General features: G+C 31.6%; 2 protein-coding genes across 2 annotated transcripts; one reads left to right on the top strand and one right to left on the bottom strand.

Annotated features, from left to right (window-relative positions):
- Positions 1–71: 71 nt before the first annotated feature.
- Positions 72–14,677, top strand: LOTGIDRAFT_170485 (hypothetical protein; the record flags this gene model as incomplete). Its single annotated transcript, XM_009069140.1, has 26 exons — positions 72–159; positions 751–852; positions 1,401–1,503; positions 2,094–2,235; positions 2,431–2,619; positions 2,967–3,188; positions 3,707–3,769; positions 4,052–4,198; positions 4,677–4,750; positions 5,137–5,288; positions 7,590–7,687; positions 8,537–8,737; positions 8,985–9,137; positions 9,486–9,563; positions 9,851–10,033; positions 10,760–10,823; positions 11,135–11,197; positions 11,509–11,920; positions 12,147–12,607; positions 12,876–12,950; positions 13,034–13,102; positions 13,218–13,286; positions 13,402–13,470; positions 13,807–13,907; positions 14,253–14,320; positions 14,590–14,677. 26 exons carry the CDS (start codon positions 72–74, stop codon positions 14,675–14,677), a joined length of 3,534 nt encoding a protein of 1,177 aa, XP_009067388.1.
- A 1,267-nt stretch (positions 14,678–15,944) lies between these two features.
- Positions 15,945–16,637, bottom strand: LOTGIDRAFT_135674 (hypothetical protein; the record flags this gene model as incomplete). The annotated part of the gene is made up of 1 exon (XM_009069141.1): positions 15,945–16,637. A coding segment is annotated over one exon (693 nt), but the record flags the coding sequence as incomplete, so codon positions are not given.
- Between the last annotated feature and the right edge of the window lie 476 nt (positions 16,638–17,113).

Below are 17,113 nucleotides of genomic sequence, written 5' to 3' on the forward strand. Positions count from 1 at the left end.
TAATAATTAGCATTCCAAGAAGTACTCCAAAGTGGCCATAATTAAAAGGCAGATGAAGGGATACATTTACAATGGCTCACAACAAAATTGTAACTTTAGATTTTGAAACTGGACCAGTTACAGCTTTATCTATCATATCTGAAAATCTAGTTTTAGCAGGTAATATGCTACATGTAATATATACAAAATACAAACCTAGCTCACTGTTTCTTAACCTTACTAGTAGTATTAATAATACTCAACATCATGTAAATGAGAAAAAAGCCAACATAGGATAGAAGATTTACCTTAGCTTATAGAATGAAATGTTTAGCAAAGGAACAAAAAAGTTATTTTCTTAGGAATTTTTATATTGCCGGCACAACATTTGCGTGTAAACGCTCTTAAAACTAGATTTTTTGATGGAATTAAATGAAATTCGGTATGTGTATACATATTCATGAAACAAAGAATTTTTCGACCGTTATAGAAGCAGAGTTATTGCCCTTGCCCCAAAATCTTGAATATGCTATTACTCTCTTAGTTTTGAACCGATTTTGATGAAACTTAAAATGGATGTTTCGTTTTTACCATCAGCATGCTTTGGTGGGCGTATATGACTGTGGTCCACTATCTTTGATTGTGGTTATTCAAGTATACTATAAACTGTATAGGCTATAGTTGGAGTTTCTTTATGACATTTTAGAAAAATTGGTTTGATACACTGATGCAACTGAAGAAAGATTGAGTATTTGATGATATATTTTATAGGTATTTGTGGTAATCTACATGTATATGATATAACTAAACAGAAATTGATTCATATCGAGTATGATTTATTGAACAAACAGAAAATTCATGGCATTAAAAAAGGTTTGTATTTTTCTTCTTGTTTATCCACAACTGGTCGGTGAAACTTCTAAAAAAAACTCTAGTCTGCAACAAAAATAGGTGACTAAAATCTGTGTGTGCCCGCAGCAGTATTGACTTTCTTGACCATGTTCAACGAATCCACTGACTTTGCTTATGTGATATGTGGAGTTCCAATGATTTGAATTCAACTCTCATTTTTCTGCTGTTGAACCTTGAATACGAGTCAATATTGTATAGATTAACTTAATCAGTAAAATCATTTATTGTTGTGGGATCAACTGTTTGGAGTTATTGCCCTTGATTTAGTAGAAACATTCAAATATGCATTATGAAGATCTTAGATATGAGAAAATTCATATTTTATTCCCTAAAGATTTGTTGTCACTCTGCCTGCTGCCAGCTTAGTTGGCGTATGTTACCTTGTCTGGCGAGCTATCTCTATGTTATATTTTTGTATATACCTAATGGAAACAACAGTTTGATAACTAACAAAGCATCATCCTCAATGAATAATAATTTCATTGTTGAGTATTTATTTATATTTACAGATGAAAGAGAGAGAAAAGATAAATCATCTATACAAGTTATGATACATGGTGGTAAAGGCCTACAGATATTATCAGTTAATGAAACTAAAGGACAGTTTACAGGGTAAAATCATTCAGACTGATTTCTTTTGTGAGAGAATTTTTTGCATGTATACTTTTAATTAATTAATTTTAATTTATTGAGTTGTAAAGATGACATAGGCTACAGTTTGATGCATATGATAGTTTGGTACAGTGAAGCCCTGTATATCCGGCTGTCCAAAATTTGGAAACCCACAATATCTGCATGCTTTTTAATGGGAAAGAACTATTTATTATGTAAAATTTATTTAATTTGTTTATCCATTGATCTGGTTTTCGGTTCTGCAAGGCTGTGATTGGCAAACAATTATCAAATTGTATAGTAATTAGTTTTCACCATCAGGTCGCGTGTCTATATATATGCTATAGATCCTTAAAGTACATGAATTTCCATCATGTGACACTTTAAAGATATCCGAACAGGAAGAGACGTAAGTCCAGTTATGACATGGTTATTTCAACTAATCCTAAATTTGTTAAATTGCACAAAATTTTTAGGAATGGATATGTGCAGATAAACAGGGTTCTACTGTATTTGAGTACCCATGAAAAATATTTCGAGACTTCAGGAAAAAAACGATTTCATATAACTGTAGACCCTTTCTGTTTCAGGTTATCTAAATTGAACAGTTATGAAGAATTCAATGATTGGATATGGGATGTAATATGGCTAGAATCATCAACCATTGCCATGGTTACAGCACATAATGTCATTCTACTGTTTGATTGGTCAGCTCAATCTATATTACATCAAGTAATTTGTGTGGAAAAATGTATATTGTATCCTTTTCAGAAATCTTGAGTTTGTTACAGTGGTTATTGAAAAATGATTTGCACTGCTTTGTTCTGTTAAAATAGAAATTTGAACATTTCAGCTGATCTTGACCATATTATACAAGTTTAGATATCAACAGTGTTGCTGATTTCAAATGAACTTTCTTTCATGAAGTCATTTTCATCAAATTTCAAAGATTTCTTAATGTCGATAAGATATTCAGCCCATTTTATTGGTACAGAATGGAACAACTTGATCCTTGCTGCTGGTACAGTTTTCAATCAAATTGTTTTATGGTCACCTACTGGTCAAGCTGATTCTCAAGGTCATCAAAAGGTCATTCATAGACTTGAAGGTCATCAGGTAAAAAAAGCCATTAAATGATGTTATTCCAATGATGTTATTCCAATAATGGTATATTAGCCTGCTACATTTTGACTTCAAATTTTTGTCGAATCTTAAACATGCATGGCCTATAATACATAGAGCCTCCATTGATTTTCCTCTCCAAAAGACTTGACACTTTTCCATTACATCCGAGGAATCATCTCAACTTATGCTGGAATCAAAACATATGAATGCAGGTTAGCAAACAATTGTCTGAACCTAACTTTGATCTATCATTTAAATCCAAGGCGGCCACACTAATATTGATATGAAATGAAAGTTATTTGGATGCGAAAGGTCTAATTGTTTTTTTCTCCTTGTAGGGTGTAATATTTTCTATCAATTATCGTAAAGAGTATCAGCTATTAGCCACAGCTTCAGATGATCGTAGTATAAGATTGTGGAAATTTAAATTTGAAACAAAACCTGAAACAGCTTCTGATTGGATGTCTATGTCGTCTGCACCTTTACATACCTTATATGGTCATTCAGCTAGAGTGTGGAGTGCATATTTATTACATGATAGCATAATTAGTGTAGGAGAGGTAAGAAAATTTAACACAAATCTCAAACAATTCCTATATACATTAATTGCATAAATTATATATAATAAAACATTGATTGCCATATACATATTTATGATAATCAGTGGCTCAACTACCATAGGTACTGGTTGAAATAAATCCCCCCCACACCCCCCCCAAAAAAAAAATGTACAAAGAATACAATGACAATCAAACTAAGCAACCATCAATATATAAATTAGTGAAATAACTCTTACAGACTGCAAACTTTCATTAACAGGCATTGACTTATAGAGGTGTGCCAAAATGCAGGAGGGGCCCCTACCCACTTAAATCAATAGCTTCCCCCCTCTCACTCATCTAGTTGAGCCACTGATGGTAATGTATGAAATCAAGTTTAGAATATTGATACATATGTCAAAATTTGGTGTCTTGGACACACCACAAAGTGAATATTATCCATGAGAGTTTTTTCATTATTTCTTTGAAGAATTGCTGAATGTCAATATTATATTGTAATAATACATCTTATATTCCAGGATTCTACATGTTGTGTATGGAATTATGATGGTGAAGTACTCAATAGATTTAAAGGTCATAAGGTACAATAACTTAAATATATAAGTCAGTTCTATAATCATTCCAATTTTCAAGTATTTCCAGGAAGTTAGAATTCCACCTAAAAGTTCTAAACCTTAACCCTTACATTTAAATTAAGTTATATAAATTTGAAGTTTAGGGTATGACACTTTATTTTATTTATACCTAGTGTTCAAAAGATGAAATTGAAAATGACTAGTAATATAAAAAAAAAGTAATTGATTGCTTCTGATGGGAATTTCAAATCTAATAAAATTCTGTGAAATTTCACTCTTTATATCTAGGGTAAAAGTATATGGAGTATAGATTGTACTGATGATATCATTGTAACAGGAGGGGGAGATAACTCTATTAGACTCTGGAAGATAAACAATACAGTGTCGACTGATAACAATCAACAGTTAGTTTTATCAGTTCCAGATGATATCAAAGTGAGATGAATTGTTGTTTTAAATTAGACTTTGTCCAATAAGTTGAATATAGTCATAACATGCTAATTGATAGAAGTATTCATTTTAGTGAACTTAAACTTTACCTATGGGGTATCAAGAAACCTAGATTTTGAGAATTTTCACCATGTTAAAAGCCAAATTTCGCATAAATTTGGTATCTATCCAAAGTTAAACTATTAATGAGTCGATCAAGACATTGCCAGATAATCTACTATGCCCCTTTGCACAGCACGGTATCACGATACAGTCAAGAGGTAGTTATCACTATCAGAGTTATATGAAGTAGGAAAGATTCTATCCTTGGTTTGTTTGTGGTAAAGGGTTGGTCAAGGAATATAGTAAAAATATAGTCTATATATTATATTTTTGTCCATGTTTATGGCTCATCTCTTGTCATTTTATCTGACATATCCTCTGTTTATTTCTGATGTAAATGATATATATTTTGTATGTAAAGAATAGTAAAGAAGACATACCTAGATCAGTAGTATTGAAGAACTATGATACAGCTATCATCATGACAAATTCTGGGTAAATATGATTTTCTGATATAGATGAAAAGTAATACAATAACAAATTATTCTCACTGTTGAAAAGTTTGCAATTCATCATATTTAGAGAGAAATAGAAATAATAAAATAGAACCTGAAACATAGTGTTACTCAGTGTTTCACACTGAGGGATCTTCAGACAACTGACTTATTTCAATCTGTGTCCCGACTGAAGTTTGTCAAGTTTTTCATGTGTATACTTTCAAACAAGTTCAACATTAATTTTGTTCAAAGACATTTTCTTAGGGGCATACTGAATTCGAATTAAATTGTTATCATATCCAACTTGTTCCAGTTTTTTTATATTTAATTTTAACTGGAGATGGATCTAAAAAATTGATACTGAATCTGTTTTATGTTTTGTAGATCTTTATGTCAGTATGATATTAACAAGAAAGTCTGGAAACTTATATACCATAATGCATCATTTAAATCTTATTCTCTGTTAGTGACCTCCCCTGATAAGAAATTGACTGCTGCTGGTAATATTGAAGGAGATATTTTAATTGTACTCAATGGTAAGTTGATTATTATTATTTTTTTTTATGAGGGAGCCTGTATAGAAACTTAAGGCCAATACCTACTTCGTAAAAGTATTCTCTTTGATGTTGACACATCACCCCAGTGTTGACATCATTACAGGATATTACCCTCTGATGAGTAAAATATGCAAACATAGTTTTGTTAAAGTTTTTTTATATATTATCTTGATAAGGCAGTTAGTATAATTCTTTGTTATCCAAGTAATTCAAATTATGTTGAATTTTGGGATCTCTTTCTTTGAGTTGATTATTCGATTTATAATTTCAAATTTTGGAAAGTTTGAGATTGGAAAGTTCTTCTAAACATTATTTTCAGTGATGCAAATAGGAAAACTAAACAGTTATGATTAAGTATAGGCCTGTCTATCTCTATATTTCCTTCTTGAAATAGCATGGTATTTTCACCATTATTACTCCAGATTGATGGTATATTTTTTTTATAATCAATTTGTTCGAGGGCCTGACATGGTAAATCATTGAATAGGAAAATAAATCAGGGCTAGGTGTGCTACTGGGCATGTTAAATATTTCTTGACTTAGATTCAAAAAAGATAAGCTGCTGTTACTTGATGGTTTTCATCAGCTGCATCAGGAGCAGTATAGATTAGTAGGATTATAGTGATAGGCTGTATAAATATGAGTTATATTGTTTATATTTAGATGAGTATATTTGTAAGAGATATTTTAGTGGTAAAGTGATAGGCTGTATAAATATGAGTTATATTGTTTGTATTTAGATGAGTATATTTGTAAGAGATATTTTAATGGTAAAGTGATAGGCTGTATAAATATGAGTTATATTGTTTATATTTAGATGAGTATATTTGTAAGAGATATTTTAATGGTAAAGTGATAGGCTGTATAAATATGAGTTATATTGTTTATATTTAGATGAGTATATATGTAAGAGATATTTTAATGGTAAAGTGATAGGCTGTATAAATATGAGTTTTATTGTTTATATTTAGATGAGTATATTTGTAAGAGATATTTTAATGGTAAAGTGATAGGCTGTATAAATATGAGTTATATTGTTTGTATTTAGATGAGTATATTTGTAAGAGATATTTTAATGGTAAAGTGATAGGCTGTATAAATATGAGTTAAATTGTTTATATTTAGATCAGTATATTTGTAAGAGATATTTTAATGGTAAAGTGATAGGCTGTATAAATATGAGTTATATTGTTTATATTTAGATGAGTATATTTGTAAGAGATATTTTAATGGTAAAGTGATAGGCTGTATAAATATGAGTTATATTGTTTGTATTTAGATGAGTATATTTGTAAGAGATATTTTAATGGTAAAGTGATAGGCTGTATAAATATGAGTTAAATTGTTTATATTTAGATGAGTATATTTGTAAGAGATATTTTAATGGTAAAGTGATAGGCTGTATAAATATGAGTTATATTGTTTGTATTTAGATGAGTATATTTGTAAGAGATATTTTAATGGTAAAGTGATAGGCTGTATAAATATGAGTTATATTGTTTATATTTAGATGAGTATATTTGTAAGAGATATTTTAATGGTAAAGTGATAGGCTGTATAAATATGAGTTATATTGTTTATATTTAGATGAGTATATTTGTAAGAGATATTTTAATGGTAAAGTGATAGGCTGTATAAATATGAGTTATATTGTTTGTATTTAGATGAGTATATTTGTAAGAGATATTTTAATGGTAAAGTGATAGGCTGTATAAATATGAGTTATATTGTTTATATTTAGATGAGTATATTTGTAAGAGATATTTTAATGGTAAAGTGATAGGCTGTATAAATATGAGTTAAATTGTTTATATTTAGATGAGTATATTTGTAAGAGATATTTTAATGGTAAAGTGATAGGCTGTATAAATATAAGTTATATTGTTTATATTTAGATGAGTATATTTGTAAGAGATATTTTAATGGTAAAGTGATAGGCTGTATAAATATGAGTTATATTGTTTATATTTAGATGAGTATATTTGTAAGAGATATTTTAATGGTAAAGTGATAGGCTGTATAAATATGAGTTATATTGTTTGTATTTAGATGAGTATATTTGTAAGAGATATTTTAATGGTAAAGTGATAGGCTGTATAAATATGAGTTAAATTGTTTATATTTAGATCAGTATATTTGTAAGAGATATTTTAATGGTAAAGTGATAGGCTGTATAAATATGAGTTAAATTGTTTATATTTAGATGAGTACATTTGTAAGAGATATTTTAATGGTAAAGTGATAGGCTGTATAAATATGAGTTAAATTGTTTATATTTAGATGAGTATATTTGTAAGAGATATTTCAATGGTAAAGTTTATGGTATGATATGGATTGATTCAGTTCATTTATTAACAACAGGTCCTGCTGGTCAAATAGTAAGTACAACTTGATGACTGAAGGTTTTGATTAAGCCATAGTGACTAAGGATTGACTTTTGTCTTTTCTTCATATTTGGCGAAAACTCATAGAAAACTAGTTCAATATCTGACTACTGTAAAATAGTTGAGTGATATCATATTGCTATTAACTAGTTTAATTATATCTCAGTACCATGATATAGTTGAGTGATATCATATTGCTATTAACTAGTTAAATTATATCTCAGTACCATGATATAGTTGAGTGATATCACATTGCTATTAACTAGTTTAATTATATCTCAATACCATGATATAGTTGAGTGATATCACATTGCAATTTACTAGTTTAATTATATCTCAGTACCATGATATAGTTGAGTGATATCACATTGCTATTTACTAGTTTAATTATATCTCAGTACCATGATGTAGTTGAGTGATATCACATTGCAATTTACTAGTTTAATTATATCTCAGTACCATGATATAGTTGAGTGATATCACATTGCAATTTACTAGTTTAATTATATCTCAGTACCATGATATAGTTGAGTGATATCACATTGCTATTAACTAGTTTATAATATCTCAGTACCATGATGTAGTTGAGTGATATCACATTGCTATTTACTAGTTTAATTATATCTCAGTACCATGATATAGTTGAGTGATATCATATTGCTATTAACTAGTTTAATTGTATCTCAGTACCATAATATAGTTGAGAGATATCTAAATTATTATTACATTGCTATGAACTAGTTTAATTGTATCTCAATACTGTAAAATAGTTCAGTATCTCAATAATTCAGTACATCTCTATGCTAGGCACTATGCTTTATTTTCTATGTTAATTTTTTGTAGTTACTGCTTGAAGTTCAACAGAATGACACTAATAGTGAGGTTGCTATAAGAATGAATATTAAAGGTGAATATATTCTACCACCATGTAAACAGAGATGGGTGTCTGCTGGGTTGATAGTATCAGATGATTTAAGTGATGTTGTATTAGTATGTGGTGATAGAGGTGGGACAGTACATCACTATAGACAATCAAGGTCTAAGGTAAGATTATATCAATTTTTTTAGTGGAGAAACTGAGGATATCTTTGCTTGTATCAGATAATGTCAACTATTGTGTGATAAACTCTTGGGAAGACTAAATGACATCACTAAAGTTTATTTTAGATGTATCTTTATTAACAATGGCAGATAATGCTTTTAGAAATCTGATGCCTCTCTCTGTGACTGGTGTTGTCCACTTTGATAAGAGTCTTCATATCTAATAATGTTTATTTGATATTTTTTTAAGACCCCGATACAGAGTTTCCCTAAGATACATGGTAAAGCTGGTGTAACTAGTATTATATATAGGGATAGTAAGATATTAACAGCTGGTCGTGATGGACAGTATAGAATCTGGTTATTAGATACAGACAAGATACAGTTGTTAAATAGTCATAAGGTACATATAACATTAATTAGATTTGAGTACAGCTCTAGATTTTTTTTTGAGTACAGCTCTAGATATTTTTTGAGTACAGCTCTAGATATTTTTTTGACAGCTCATATTTTTTTGAGTACAGCTCTAGATATTTTTTTGAGTACAGCCCTAGATATTTTTTTGAGTACAGCTCTAGATATTTTATGAGTACAACTCTAGATATTAATCTGATGTTGGTAATTTTATCAATAAAAAGAAAGATGGTTGCTTATTTGCATTAATATGCTGCATCATACATACAAACAATGTAGAATTGTTTAGGGCTTCTTTAGGGTCAATTGTTGGCTCATAATTGACTTTTTTTTTAAGGTGTTAAAGAATTTAGAATGGATAGATAGATTAGTTCTAACTGGAAATAATCAACTACATGTTTATGGTTTTCATTCAGTAAGTTCACCTATTTTGAATTCATCTATTTGAAATGAAATGAATGGAGTTTTACGTCCTACTCTTCTGCACCATGTGGGCTAATGAAGACGTCATCTATTTGAAGGTGAGAGGGGCAGAGATGAATACAAAAAATAAACATTAGTAAAATAAATCTTTCAAAGTTCAAAAATAAAGTATAAAGGTGTATTTTATCTATTAACTTATATCATGAAATGATTGGCAATACCCAGCACTAGTTCATTACAGTATTCAAGTTTAATTAATTTTCAAGTTGTATTTTTCAGACTAACTTTGTAATCTGGAGTGAAGTAGATAATCAACTATTACTAGAAATAAAGTGTGGTGGAGGTCATAGGTCGTGGGATTGTAAAGTTAACAGTGATGATAATGCTAGATTCTTGTATATTAAAAATGGTGACGTTATTTTACACAATACAAGTTTACTCTCTAACCAAGTTGTTTTGAAGGTAAGAAAAACTTCAAATGAATGAGTAAATAATGATTTTGCCCTCCAGGAAATGGAGTATAAAAGGGGGAATAACCTTTCAAAGTTGTGATTCCCCATGAGGAAGTGTCACAGTCTTAAACGTCCCATGGGGGGCTGGGTGGTTCATTTGTATTCCAACTGGCACCCACACTGTTGTTTGGTGAATCTTCCAAGCTCTCACTGAGCATTACCCATCTTTAGGTAAAGGCTTGCTTAGTGTTTGAAGTAAGCAGCTATCAGGGTTCGCACAGCCTTGAAAAACCCTTAAATTCCATCTGTTGCCTTGAAAAATCTTGATTTCAAAAAAAGTCTTTGAAAACACCATAAAAAACCCATTTTCTCTTGAAAAGTCCTTGAATTTTGAGTTGAGTCAAATTGTGTATATTTTTATCATTAACCCCATTGACAAATATGAACTATCTTTATTGATTTCACAGTTCAGAAGTTAGGTACATGTATATTCTGTCAGACTAATATCCTTGAAAAGTCCTTGAATTTCAAAGCCCAGAGTCCTTGAAAAGTCTTTGAATTTTTGAGGCAAAGTGCTGTATGAACCCTGGCTATGAGTTTTGATGCTTTTGTGATAGAAAATGGTAAATGTAGTTGCATACTGTTTATATTGTGGATCTCTAGTATAAGTAATAGCCCAAATTCATCATCAGTTTGAAAATATCTTGAAATATAACGAATTTTCGTTCTATTATAGCCTGCATTACATGGTCGTGAAGTGTGTGATGTAAAGTATATAGAATCTATCAATATTAATGGAGGTAAAACAAAGATTGTATTGTTCAAAGCTATATAGGTTCGAGGTTCTTGAGTCAAACCAAACTGTTATATTTTCTAGAGTTGAGAGAGACAAGTGCGACATAATATATGACTCAGCTAGAAGCTGGGGTCTAACAATTGCAGAGTCAGAATAAGTTAACATGGCCGCACGAAATTCCCAAATATGATTAAATGTGCCACTATATTACCTTAACTCGATCCAATTGATCACCTCAAGTTGCATGCCCTATCTTTTTCTGTGATATATCATCAACTTCTACCCATGAAGTTATTGTTTTTTTGATGATTTCAGACTTATATCACCTTATTGTAACAACTAGTGAAGATACAGATATTATAATATCACAGTTAAAAGGTTTGTCTGCTAGTGTTTTACTATTGTCATGGTTTATGTCCTTAACAATCTTTTTACATTGTTCTAGTTAGAGAGAACTCTATTGTTAAAACTTCCAAATATAAACTTTAATCACATTGCTAAGAATGCAAAGTAGGGTTTCATTCATTTTGAGAACCAGAAAATCAACAAACCTGTAAGAACAGAGTTCAGGATGCAATTCAAAATGGTGGAGAAATATATAAGGGTTAAACATACTAAAAGAGTTCCTACACCAACTTCAGTTTTGCATCAAATAAAGTTAGTCAATGAATTGAAAGTTTTAATTTCAGTCCCAAAGGCAAAATCATCAGAATTGTGGCCATTACAGACATTGCAAGGACATCTATCTAGTGTAAGAACAGTAACACTGAATAATCTCCCTTCAACAAGTGACAGACGACAATATTTACTATTCACTGGTGGTGGTAGAGCCCAAATTGAGATTTGGAAATTAACAGTGTGTAGAAATACTGACTCTAGTTCTATGGTTTGTTTTAATGTGGAACACGAACATCTATCCAGTTGTTTTTTGGGAAATTTAGAAAATAAAAAAGGATTCAAACCTTGGAAAAAGAAGCATGTGAATCCTGATCCTGAAACTAGAATCTTGTGTCTGACTTCATTTTGCGGCATGGACATAGATCAAGCTTATCCTGCAAGCGTCCATTTTGTCACTGCTGCCTGTTCTGATGGGTTTGTAAGGTAATATTTATAAATACACAAAATAATTTTGTGCAAAAAATTATAATTATTAAGTGAAATCCTATATAACTAATTACCAGACACAGGATGTTTGGTTTGCAATTTAGTGCCAAAGAAAGAAATGTTACAATGCCAAATCCGATGAGGAAAGGGAATAAAGATGGCTGAAACAGAAGTCTACCAGATCATCAAAAAAATATTTCAGAAATTTTCTTTTTCTTTTCAGGTTATTTTGCTTCAATGCAGAAACTAAAACTATGGAATTAATGGAACAGTCAGACTTTCATAACAACTGTGTTTTAAAAACTCATCATTTTATACATAAATCACCTAAAGGCTCACAAATATTCTTGTTGTCAGGGGCAACTGAAGGGGTTGTTGCTTTTTGGAATGTGACTAAACTGTGTTTGGATATTTTGAATTTGTATAGATCTAACTGTGATACTTTGAACTGCAACCAAAATGAGGTGAAAAATTCCAAATGTGATCTAATTTCATCAGATTCAGAAACAGATGACAGTTGTTCCAGTACTACCTCCAAAAATTTGTGTTTTCCAACAAAAATAAAACACATTCAGGTGAAAAATGAAAATATCAGTGAAGCAGACGTGAAAGATTGGCAGCCATGTTTCAAGCTGAAATGTCACCAATCTGGTATAAACAGCTTGGATACATACAAAATAGACAGTAAGTAGGCCTACATGTGATTTTGTTAATTTTGGTTGGGTTTCACAATCTAAAAGGGAAGGTCAAGTAGAAATTTGATCGTTTTCAATAAATTTGACCCTCTCATGAATTTGAACTCTGAAATATGTTGCACTGCCTTATGTTTTCAACTGATTTTCACAAAGCAGTTTTCACACTGAAAATTTGAGGTTTCTGCCTGTGTGCCACAATATATTTGCATGTTTAGACTTGATGATAATTACCGGTAGCGTTATTTTTGTTTTTATAGAGAACAAGTATGTAATAGCTAGTGGAGGTGATGATAATTGTTTATCTGTTAGTATGGTATCACTAGATAATACTGGTAGATTTAGTCTTGTTAAATCAGGACAGAATATCAATACTCATTCAGCTCAAATAACAGGTATGTTAATATGGTATCACTAGATAATACTGGTAGTTTTACTCTTGTTAAATCAGGACAGAATATCAATACTCATTCAGCTCAAATAACAGGTATGTTAATATGGTATCACTAGATAATACTGGTAGTTTTACTCTTGTTAAATCAGGACAGAATATCAATACTCATTCAGCTCAAATAACAGGTATGTTAATATGGTATCACTAGATGATACTGGTAGTTTTACTCTTGTTAAATCAGGACAGAATATCAATACTCATTCAGCTCAAATAACAGGTATGTTAATATGGTATCACTAGATAATACTGGTAGTTTTAGTCTTGTTAAATCAGGACAGAATATCAATACTCATTCAGCTCAAATAACAGGTATGTTAATATGGTATCACTAGATAATACTGGTAGTTTTACTCTTGTTAAATCAGGACAGAATATCAATACTCATTCAGCTCAAATAACAGGTATGTTAATATGGTATCACTAGATAATACTGGTAGTTTTACTCTTGTTAAATCAGGACAGAATATCAATACTAATTCAGTTCAGGTATGTGTATGATACTGGTAGTTTTATGACATTGATCTGTTTTATAATGTATAACACATTCCTCTCTTTGCCCACTTGTTAACTTCTGTTGGTATCAGAAGATGCACCAGTATGGAATATGGGGTAAAAAAGGGAAGACTGACTTATTGGAGGTACAACTGTCAGATTTCACATGTGGAATGTCTCCCACTTGTTTGCTTGATGTTTGGCTGAGATGATGTTCTTTACATTAATGTTATTATATTTTAAAGGTATAAGAATTCTATCAGAAGATAAGATAGTAACTGTATCAGTGGATCAAAGATTAAATTTATGGCAGCTCAATGATTCACTATCTTCCAAAGACATTCAGGTAATAGTTACTTTGCCTTTTTCCCTCTTATGATTCCATACAACATACATTTTATTATCCATGTCTAATCATCTTCTCAATATGAAGATATTACAATACCATGTTATACCTTGACTGCAATAGTCACTTTTCAAAAATCAGCAATTTTATTGGATTGTATGTTAATGTATACAGCCAATATAGCAGAGCCTTACCAAGTCACATAAAATAATGTATTTCCTTTCTGTTTCATATCTTAGAGTTCAGAACGTATATGACATTCTTATGTATTTATCCACGGTGTTCAATGGGTTTCGGTTTTGTATATCTGTATTATTTATGATAATGACTGAATGTGTATTTCAGATTGATTATCTTGACTGTAGATTTATCAATATATCAGACATAGCTAATTTAGATATAAGACTTGAGAGGTAAGCAATTTACAATAGATACATCAAATAGCATACCTTATGAGGGAGATGGGCAGGTGAAAAGACCAGGCGTAGAATGACAAATGGTGTTCTAGAAGGTATGCATGCCACTGCAATAACTGCTCTCAGGATAATGCTGCTACAGAATCATAGATGGAGTCAGAAAGCTAGTTGAAAGACTGATTTATATTTAAAAAGATTTTGTGTATGCATTGGACACTCTCCCTTACCCCCATTTTCCACCATGAAAAGTGATGTTTCAATTTCAGTAGTGGAAGAAGATTATATTATAGTGTGTGTGGTGTTGGATTAGCTTTTGGAGAGATAGTCATACCCTCTACTGAACTTACCTTATGATGAATTGTTAATAAATTTGTTTATCTTTTTATTTTGGTTTGGTTTTCATCTTCATTTTAGACACATGATTGTCTTCAGCCTTGAACATTTCCAAACCCTTACTGTAGTTACAATCAGATGTTAGTTAAGAGTTAAGCTTGTATCATCGTTCAGGGATACCTTTCGGAAGCAAGTTTTCAATCGATCCTGCTAAAAGAAGACACCAATTTCGACTGTCCATTATTTTTCCAACCTTGTTTATACCCTCGTCTAGCCCATCAAATCTGCAGGTGGAATGTCCAGACTCAATATATCACACTACGTTGCATATGCCAACATTTACTTTGATGACACGGCAATAATTCATGTTCGATGTGTGAGAATGCTGTAATTCCACAGAAATTCCATCGGATTATGAAATGACTATTGTGAAAACGAGTTGCTTTGATTATTTTTGCGAAAGTATTATCATAATCTGTTCAGGCTTTTGTGTAACTACACGAACCAGAGACAGAAAAGGGGTGATAAAAATGCCATCAGTCGCTTTTGCTATATAAAAAGACTAGAAAACGTCTTTTGGGAGACACCAAGCAGCACATCATTTGCCATATGTCTGCATTTTATGAAATGATATTGGAAATGAATATTACAACATTAAAGTTTATAATTGATGTTTAACAAAAGCAAAACAATATATACATAATATGATATATAAAATATAGGTTTCACATGCTTAGACTTTGGACATAATCTTGACGAGGGACTTTAGGATTGTTTTTCCAAGATCTTTTTCATGTTCCAATGCGGAAAAAGTTTTTTGTCGATTTTCGTTACCGCAACTTTTTAAAATGGCTTGTATTTCTGCAATTCTGCTAAGAAGACTATACGCAATACCCTTCACCGCTTGGGTTGCAACAGATTGCTTTCCCTGTTCGTAATCCAACATCACAAAACAAAATTCAGCAGCAAAATTTAACTCCACTATGAAATCTACTAAATCAATAAACAGATACCTGACCGTGTTTTTAGTGAATGGTACACACTCTCCACATTTGTCCTTTTTTGAAACCCACCATAACATTTGTGACCGAAGTTTATTGGTCTGTTCTCTGAGAATCTTGATATGCTTTGTGTGTCGTGCCTCACGACAGTCCAGGGCTAGCAAATACAACTCTGTACGATCTTCAGGGGCATCTTTTCGCGGTATATACTTCACTGTTTGTGTATGAGTTCCTATTGTTGGTAATATGTTAAAGCAATTAGCCATACTGTGACTTGCCTTTGATGATAAACATGACCAGCAGAACCATTCTCCACAAACACACATCATATTAGGACATCCTCCATTCTTTACTATAAACCGTTTACATTTGGGACAGTTTTTACCCCTCAGTTGAACATCGTTGGGGATCCAATAAGCATTGACAAATATGTCATCTTTAAAGTCATCTAATTTTTTTCTGTAAAAAGCATAATGCTCGCATGATGCTGGCCAATGACCTTCTTTGTGGCAATCAGTACACACGTTTGTACCGCACTGGCAAACAGAAATGTTACTGGCCCCGTTTGGAAGTTGCAGCATCCTTCCACAAAGTTGATTTGGACACCATTTGATACTAGACGCTGAGGTAGATGTTTCAGCAGCTCTCATTTCCATTCTCTGAATGTCTCTTATATTTGTTAAACTGACCATCGTAGCAAGATCGACTACTTTATCACAATTGTATTCTGGACAAGTGATTTTCTGGAGACCTAGGTTAAAGGATGATTCTAAATGCTCTTTATAACATATATTACAAAACCAATGACCGCATTCTTGCAGGGCTGTTGAAGAGCTTTCTTCGAGAACTTCGTAACATATATTGCAGAATTCGTCTTTTTCTCTAGAAATCCACTCAAACGGTTCGTCTTCGTTACTCAGTTCGTCAGATTGTGTGGCAGTAAAAATTGTTTTGAACTGCACAATGTTGGTGATTTTCATGTACAGTAGTTCCTTTTGGATGAAAGATTCTGGTTGTAGAAATGATTCTATGAACATGAGAGATCTGTTCAAAACATCATCAATGTCGGTCAACATCATGTCAAAAATAGTTTCTAATTTGATGGTATTTCGTTTGGTTGGTATGTTAACTGTTACTTCATAAACATCGTACAAATCATCAAAGCTTCTTACATAGCTAAACACCAGATATGATGTCAAATCAAGCTTTTGAATAACAGTCTTCCTGAATACTGGCGAATGTTTCAATTTTTCTTTGACTTCTTCCTTAATATCAATACAAAATTTTCTAGGGTGGCATTTGGCAAGTTGCACTTTTCCAGGGAATCGAATGTCTAAATATTCATCACTTACGTCTTGTTTTGGTAAAACCACATTTACTGGAACAAAGGTGGCTTTATTCTTGGTAGATGCCGCATTTTCTACGTGAACGAATCCGTCCTCAGATTCGGTATCAG

This window comes from Lottia gigantea (assembly GCF_000327385.1).
Source record: "Lottia gigantea unplaced genomic scaffold LOTGIsca_99, whole genome shotgun sequence".
NCBI classification, from domain to species: domain Eukaryota; kingdom Metazoa; phylum Mollusca; class Gastropoda; family Lottiidae; genus Lottia; species Lottia gigantea.